We start from the raw sequence: 8,864 nt of genomic DNA on the forward strand, positions 1-8,864 counted from the left end.
ATCGAGTGATATTTAAATGTACGTATTTGGGACAAACCTTTATATATATATACACATTTGACGGATGTGATATGGTATCGAAAAATTAGATCTACAAAGTGGTGCAGGGTATAATATAGTCGGCCCCGCCCGACTTTAGACTTTCCTTACTTGTTTTTTTTTTTTAATTAAGCTTTGCAATGAGAACGTGTTCAACGTGTTATTCATAAGATGACATTTTTAATAAATATGCTCATTGATGCACGTTCTGAAATGCCGCTGGTATTTATAGTGCTAAAATACATAAATTTATTGAAATTGTAGGTTTAGCATTATAATTCATTTATTGACCCCTTTATTTTGTGTTAAGAAAATATGAATACGGCGTCAAAATCATCATAAATCAAAGTCCATATTATATAATGCCTTGAACCTATTAGATTATAATATAATGGAATAAGATTCGTTTAATTGTGGCCCATATATATTCCATTCTAATACAGTAGTTCTCATTTATTTTACTTTACATGGTTCTAAGTTTTTTCCAACCGAAAATCAACTTTTTACCACGATTACTTTTTTGAATCAATTAATTTCACTTATGAAAGGTTACGCAATCAATGCTTTAAAGCTTTTCCATCCATAATTTAAGAAGATTCAATAAAAATATATTCATCTTCGTATTTGCATTTTTGCATTTCTAATTTAGTGTTTTGGTGAAAAAAATAACCATAAAAAATTTCATGAGTAAGACTCGTTTTACTTCAGTTTGTCTTTATGGCAGAGTTTCGGTGTAATGTGTGTTTCACATTTGTTTGAGATTTTGAAAAGAGGCTGTCAGATAATACTGAAAAACGAATTTCTTCTAAATTTTTAATAGAAGGATTACCAGATTGAAACTCAATAGTGTGAAGAAACTAGCAAGCAGTTGTGTTATGTTAACACAAATTGGTTTCATTAAATAAAAATGTAGTTCGTTAAATTGGCTTTTTAAAAGTTTAAATAAATTTGAGAAAAAATGTATACATTTTGCCATTGCAATATTTGCAACAGATAGCCACATTTTAATCAAATTACGATTGGAAAACACACAGAAAAAATGAATACAAATGATCTTAAGGACAATTCTATTTACGGCCATTTTCATGTAGCTCCGTTAGACTTTAACTGACAGTTAACAGAAAGTAAATTGCAAATATCTTTTATTCGCTTAACTTTAACTGAAAAACATTCGTCAGTTAAGTTCCTAATTGGAATATATAGACAAGATGACAGACATGTCCATAGTACGGTATAAAAGTTCGTTAGCTAACGTAGCACTAACGGAGCTTTCTGAAATTGGGGGTTAACCATTTATATTTCTGTTAGCTTCAGCACACATTATTGCTTTAGAACCGCTCGCAAATTTATTTAAAACATTTCATTTTTGTTATCGAATACCATTGTTTTTTGTTTTGTTTTTTTTTTTTATTTTTAATAAATAATTTTTGTTTTTATGGTACAAATTAGTAAATTGTTTGCATTTGTTTTTATTCTTATCCGTTTTTTAATAATTTTTTTAATATATCCTAGTTAAATTAACTATTTACACTAACAAAAAAGGAGCAATAGGTAAGGAAAAATAAGAAGGAATTTAATTGATATGATGGCAAATTGTCTTTCTTCATACAAAATTTGAAGCAAAACAAGAGATGATGATTGGTCGGTCTATGATAATATAAACAATGTAAGAAAAAATAAAGCAAAATCACATTGGAACAAAACAGCATTTAAATCTGCCGCTGTCAACTTTTATACAAAAGAATATCATAGAAAAACTTATAATGAAAATAAGACATTTGTACATTAAATGCTTTCTTTATGATATAAGGGATCGTTATTAGAGGGCAAAAACAGGGAAAGGGATAGTAGTTAGATTAACTTCTGCTTCCTCTTCTTACCTATGACTAAAACTTATTTAACAAAACTTGACTAATAAGATTATTATTAAGCTTAGGATGCCTTTAATTATCATCATTGTGTTTGTGTGTGTGTTTGGGTCTAATTGGTGAACTAATTAAAATGGAACTTAAACTGGAACGGTGACCCGTGATGGAAGTGGGCAAATGGCGAACCACCATGGAAGCCATGACCCCCTTGTTGAGCTTCTGGATCTAAGGGATCATGACCTTGGTCAAATTGCTTTCGTTTTTCTGGATCTGTTAGAACTTCCTTAGCTGCTGCTACATCGATAAATTTCTTTTCCGCTATTTTCTTTTCATCTCCTTGGAAATTATCTGGATGCCATTTTTGGGCTGCCTTGCGATAGGCCTTGACAATCTCTTGTTTGGTAGCATCACGTTTTACACCTAAAATCTTATAATAGTCTCTACGTTCGGCTTGTTTTTGCAGTCTTTTGGCTTTCTCAATGCCCTCTTTGGCTCTTTGCATATTTTCATCTATGCTCAATGCTTCTTGATAGTCATGTATACTATCATCATACATTTCTGAGCCGAGATATGCTTCGGCCCGATCACAGAGAATTTGCGCATCGCGCATTATGTCTAAAGCATCTTTGCAAAAACCTATTGCTTTGCCATAATTTTCATCGCGCATATGGCATGTACATAGAATACGTTTGGCCTCGTATATAATCATTTGTTCCTCCTTTTCATGTTTTAACACAGATTCTGCGGATTGTATACAGTCTTGATATTGTTTGTCATCGCGTGATTGTTCAGCATTGGTAAGGCCTTTTTCAACCTTTCGCAATTTCTTATAGAATGGGAAGCAATCTTTGTGTTCTGGATCGAATTTTAAACATTCTCGTATTTCTTTGAGGGCACTTGTGGCATGACCGATTTTATACAATAACAAAGCAAGATGATAATAACCTTCAGTACTATCCTGTGAAAGTTTATTAACAGATCTCAGATCAGAAATGGCCGCTAGAAGATCATTCATTTCAATATAAGCATCAGCACGAGCCTGACGAAAAGCTATACTCCAAGGGGAGATTTCCAATAGTTGTGTTAACATAGGAATGGCATTACGACTGTCACCACGATCAAGAAGATCTTGTACTATGTACCATTGTTCTTCGGCTGGTCCTATGCGTGAGAAACTTTCGTGAGCTACGGTATTATGGGGTTCTTCATAGAGCTGTAGAAGAAAAAAAAAAAAAATAAAATTATATAAAATTGGATAAAAAACTTGTTCTTAGGAAAAGTAGAATATGTTGCAGTATATCTAAATACAATTTCAGAAAATTGATCTTTAAATATTTTCTTTCTTAGTATTTCCACTTTAACCCCCATTATGAAGGACAATGTCATAACTTTTGGGTTCTGTATTCCTCACAATATTATAAATTAACAATAACATTGAAATGACACTATCTTTTGGGCAAAAATACAATTGGGCTAAAAAGTGGTGGCAACATATTTTTTGAAACAAAATAGTCCTAAGAAAATTCTCTGTGTGTAGATACAGGATATAGTGTTCTTTTCTAAGTTGATTTTCGTCATACTTCTATGTATATTGCATGCCAAATGACGAATCTGTTAGGCTACTGATGATCTATTACACAACGTTATAATTTTTCCTCGGAGAAGGGAAAACATATATTTGGCTACAGAATTTGCAAGGATATCTGGCATACTCTGGCATAGGCTCCCTACTCTTAATCAATACGTTAAAGATGAAGATCTCCATATAAAGATGAAGATCTCTTTATATCAATCTCAAAATGGCTATTGGAGACTATGGTGGAGATGAAAAAGATATGGAGAGGGTCGACCATATACCATACAGGGGCCTTAAGTTGAAAACATAAGGTCATTACCTAGCGGTTAGTATAAAAAATAGGGGAAAAACAGCCTGATATAAGGCTAACATAAATTAAATTGTAAAACTAAAAAATCAAATTAAATTTGTCGGTCTCTGAACTTTCGTAGATAACAAAGCAGTACTATCCTGTGAAAGTTTATTAAAAGATCTCAAATCAGAAATGGCCGCCAGAATATCATTCATTCTAACTCGTATTTTTAAATTATGGAAAGAAGATTTAAAGATAAAGGGTGATTCTTTTGAGGTTAGGATTTTCATGCATTAGTATTTGACAGATCACGTGGGATTTCAGACATGGTGTCAAAGAGAAAGATGCTCAGTATGCTTTGACATTTCATCATGAATAGACTTACTAACGAGCCACAACGTCGAATTTTCAGTGAATGGGCCCTAGAAAAGTTGGCAGAAAATCCGCTTTTTTATCGACAAATTTTGTTCAGCGATGAGGCTCATTTCTGGTTGAATGGCTACGTAAATAAGCAAAATTGCCGCATTTGGAGTGAAGAGCAACCAGAAGCCGTTCAAGAACTGCCCATGCATCCCGAAAAATGCACTGTTTGGTGTGGTTTGTACGCTGGTGGAATCATTGGACCGTATTTTTTCAAAGATGCTGTTGGACACAACGTTACGGTGAATGGCGATCGCTATCGTTCGATGCTAACAAACTTTTTGTTGCCAAAAATGGAAGAACTGAACTTGGTTGACATGTGGTTTCAACAAGATGGCGCTACATGCCACACAGCTCGCGATTCTATGGCCATTTTGAGGGAAAACTTCGGAGAACAATTCATCTCAAGAAATGGACCGGTAAGTTGGCCACCAAGATCATGCGATTTGACGCCTTTAGACTATTTTTTGTGGGGCTACGTCAAGTCTAAAGTCTACAGAAATAAGCCAGCAACTATTCCAGCTTTGGAAGACAACATTTCCGAAGAAATTCGGGCTATTCCGGCCGAAATGCTCGAAAAAGTTGCCCAAAATTGGACTTTCCGAATGGACCACCTAAGACGCAGCCGCGGTCAACATTTAAATGAAATTATCTTCAAAAAGTAAATGTCATGGACCAATCTAACGTTTCAAATAAAAAACCGATGAGATTTTGCAAATTTTATGCGTTTTTTTAAAAAAAAAAGTTATCAAGCTCTTAACAAATCACCCTTTAGTATAATTTTGAAAACGGGCAATTATAGTAGCCTATACCTAATACTAAAATACTACCATTGCCAGCAATTGTTCGCAGACTAAAATCGAATTCAATACTTAAATTATTCAAAAAATTACATTTATTATTTTGATGTATATTAGAAGCAATTTTTCATTGGAATTTTTCTCAATTATTACTGACAAATGTCTTTGAGAAATATTTTAGTGACAATCGATATAAGGTAAAATATAAGTTAAAATTGTGGGATTTCTTTCAACTTATATTTTACCTAATCTGCCAAAAAAAAAAAAACTAAAGGTAACTTTAGATCTACTTTTTCCATATAAATACCTTTGATATACTGTCAACAAATTATTATTTATATGGGTATAAATATTTGGGTGGCTGATTTGTAAAAATTCGATTTCGAACAAAAACCGAAATATTTTCAAAGAATTTTTTAAGATTTAAAACAAAATCATAAACAAAGTATTACAATTTTCCGAATTTCAATATGACTTAAATCCTTTCATATTTATTTAGTAGAAAATCGACTTACCACTTGTTCAAAATCCTCAGCAGCTTCATTATATTCACCATTCTTCATGTGAACTGTGCCACGTTGAAGACGAGCAGCTGTGAAATCTGGCTTCAATTCCAAAACACGGGTAAAATCTTGAATGGCAAAACGAGTTTTACCCATTGCCAAATATACTGTTCCTCTTTTAAATAAGGTCAAATAGTTTGTGGGATCACCCTCTAGTAAACAAAAGAAAAAAATATCAATACTATTCTATTTTGAGTCTAAAATAAATAGAAAATGATATTTACCAACTGCCGCATGATAATGTGTCAGTGCATCACTTAATTGATTGTGAGCTAGAAATTGTCTGCCTAATTCTAAATGATTTTCAATATCAGCGGCGTTAGGAACAGATTCGGCACCTGAAATGAAAATAATCATATTACAAATGAGTTGACGAATATAGTAAGCTTATGAGAAATGTATGTTGTGTTTTCATGTAGGCGTTTACCAAATCATATACGCAGAGGAGGTCAAGGGCAATATTTCATTTAAAATAGATTTTATGCTGTTTCTATAAATGGCAATAATGATGGGATACACCACCAGCTATCCCTCGACCGGTACTGACCTTCTAAAAATAGTTCCAAGAGTAATAAAAGCAAACAGGCTGTTAACTTTTTCTGTCCTCCCATGAGCATGATATCGGGCATTGATACTACCATAGTGTAGAATAAATTTTTCCGATGGGATCAGGGTCGGTAATACATTAAAATGATACTGGTCACTTCTATATATTCTAGAAAATTTTACAAGTTAATCGTTCGGACTTAGGGTTTGGTAGCGTGGCAGAACTATATTGATAAGGTAAGCACTTTCTAGTACTTTTTATCAGTGTATGTTTTGTTTCTCTTTTTATCTCTTCAGGTGATTTAATACTCTATAATGGATATGTTTATTTTGGCATACACCAGTTTTTGTTGTTTCTTATTGAACACCGATTTATTTATTTTGTTTATATTCGTTTGCAAAATTACTTTCACTTAAAGTTATGTTCTGTTCTTTTTTTTAGAGTTCTGTTGAATTTGATTTGTTAATTCAGAATGAGACTGGACATTGGATAAACTGCATCAGCGATTCTCATTTTTCCAAAACACACGTCAGTTTAATGACAGAGTTGTATTTAGTATGTGGTCTTTTGTGATTGGCCAAATTGGTTTCAGAGTTGTATAGGGCACAACTAGAAATATAAAAACCGCAACGTGACGTCTTGCTCGTAAGGGAATTTAAATACGAGAGCTGCTACTAAGTTTTCAATGTGAAAATTTTTCATGACGCATTTTTCTAGATACATACATATTTGCTTAAAAGCTGGTGAACAATTGTCGAAATTAAAAATGGAATAAATTGACATTTTTCAGAAATTATTCAAAACATACAATCTCGATCAAGTATAAAAAGACGGTTCCATGAAATAATTCCCCAAAATGAAATATATCCCCGATTTCCTCTACAGAAAACTAAAACAACGATTTTTGGGGAGTTATTTCATATTTTGGCGAGTTATTTAATTTCCAATTTTAAGTAGTTATTTCATTGTGAAATAACTCCCCAATTTGTCATAATGAAAAAATTCCCCTATTTCGATTTTGGAGAGTTATTTCATTTTCTTAAATTTTAAAATAATTCATAAAAGTACTAGCAGGAACCATTATCTTTACGAATTTTTGTGTTTAAGTCTACTATAGACAAGGTATTGGTGCTCAGTTTTTATTCACTAAGAAGAGACTAACAACGGACATGTATTTCTAATTCGGTTAATGAATGTGTAGTGTATAGGGATAAGACTCCTAAAGTTATGATTATGCCTTGCAGATATTCAAAAATTTATAGCGAATGTCAAATGAGTCTCCAGACTGATAGCACATCAAAGGGATTGGGCAGATTGTCAATATGGCCGTACTTTAGCCGAGGATTCTTTACAAATATATACCCAAATAAATACACCCATACCCTGGAAGAAGTTGAAATTGTTATGAGCTAACATGTAGAAATATTGAATTTAATTCATAAATTTGTTATTAAAGTTTTTATATATATTTGGGGACTTATATTTTTATATATAAGTCCTCAAAATATTCGGGTATGTTCTGGGTTTCACATGAAAGACTTGTGGGGAATTTTTCCCGTAGGGGTTGTTCTGTAAACTACTTTTCTCCTCACATGAATAATGGTAATGTTCATGGATTTTTTAGTGGAATCTTTCTTTGGGTATGTTCTGGGTTTCACTTGAAAAACTTGTGGGGAATTTCCCGTGGGGGTTGTTCTGTGAACTACGTTTCCCCTCACAAACGAAAAAAATGTTCACGGAAATTTTTAGTGGAATCTTTCTTGCATTCCAAAAAGAAGGATTCCATGAGCTACGCTCCAGAATAGTCTTCTACGCCCTTAAACCTTCGTTGCATGATTTAATTTTCGCATCGATAAATTTTTTTTTGGAATGTTACAACCGTTTTATGTACACCCAAAGAAATTTTTTAGTAGGGACAGCAGAAAAGTCTGCTAAAACAGCAGAAAGTCTGCTGAAAAAGGGACAGCAGTAACTGTTTGCTGAAATACCAAACTTTTCCTGCTATTTTTTAAGCTCGATTACACTAAAACATGTTTTATTTTGGCTAAAACAAATAAAATGTCAACTTAGGAGCTATCCTAACATAATTAAAACAATATTTTATGGATATCTATAGTACTTGACCAAAAATCTGAATATTTATCGAATTGAGGCATAACAGCAAACAAAATGTTTGCTGATCGTATTTAGGAGATTGTAGGTAGATTACAGTGCAAAAATATACCAAAAACTACTTTTGGTTCTTTAATATGCTTTGGGGAAAATTTATAACCTAAATATTTTATAAATTGTTGTTCATTAGGCCCTGAAGTACAAAAATATAACAGCAGACATCGACTGCTGTTTTTGGCAGACTTTTTTCTATGAGTGTATATTTATGATACCAAAACCCGATTTCCTATCAATTCTGACAAAAAATATTACCAAAGAGTATCCCTAATGTGAAAAGAATGAGAAAGACAAAAAACTAACGGTAAAATGTTCAAAATAATGGAGCCATATAGGCAAAAAAGTAGCATATCATATATGCAATGTCATGCAACGAAGGGTTAAAGTTAATAGAATCGATTAACGGCCATTTTCATGTAGCTCCGTTAGGCTTTAACTGCCAGTTAACAGAAAGTAAATTGCAAATATCTTCTCTCCGGTTAACTTTAACTGAAAATTTTTCGTCAGTTAAGTTCCTAACTGGCCTATGGAATATAATGGGCAAGATGGCAGCTTCGTCTATAATACGGTTTAAAAGTTGGTTAGTTAAC

The 8,864-nt window shown here is 32.8% G+C and overlaps 1 protein-coding gene across 1 annotated transcript; it reads right to left on the reverse strand.

Annotated features, from left to right (window-relative positions):
* Window positions 1–1,726: 1,726 nt before the first annotated feature.
* On the reverse strand, window positions 1,727–6,641 carry P58IPK (dnaJ homolog subfamily C member P58IPK). The gene is made up of 4 exons (XM_075290502.1): window positions 6,106–6,641; window positions 5,783–5,896; window positions 5,511–5,710; window positions 1,727–3,120 (listed from the first exon to the last, which is right to left on the reverse strand). Exons 1-4 carry the CDS (start codon window positions 6,197–6,199, stop codon window positions 2,032–2,034), a joined length of 1,497 nt encoding a protein of 498 aa, XP_075146617.1. The 5' UTR covers window positions 6,200–6,641; the 3' UTR covers window positions 1,727–2,031.
* Window positions 6,642–8,864: the final 2,223 nt, after the last annotated feature.

Source organism: Haematobia irritans, chromosome 1 (assembly GCF_050003625.1).
Source record: "Haematobia irritans isolate KBUSLIRL chromosome 1, ASM5000362v1, whole genome shotgun sequence".
Taxonomy (NCBI): Eukaryota; Metazoa; Arthropoda; class Insecta; order Diptera; family Muscidae; genus Haematobia; species Haematobia irritans.

Excerpts from the sequence above, each read along its gene's own strand:
- P58IPK (XM_075290502.1), bottom strand. The coding sequence starts at position 6,199 with ATGGTAGTATCAATGCCCGATATCATGCTCATGGGAGGACAGAAAAAG. Across the intron at positions 5,711-5,782 it reads ACATTATCATGCGGCAGTTG|AGGGTGATCCCACAAACTAT; the intron begins GTAAATATCATT and ends TTTGTTTACTAG. Across the intron at positions 3,121-5,510 it reads CTGAGGATTTTGAACAAGTG|CTCTATGAAGAACCCCATAA; the intron begins GTAAGTCGATTT and ends TTTCTTCTACAG.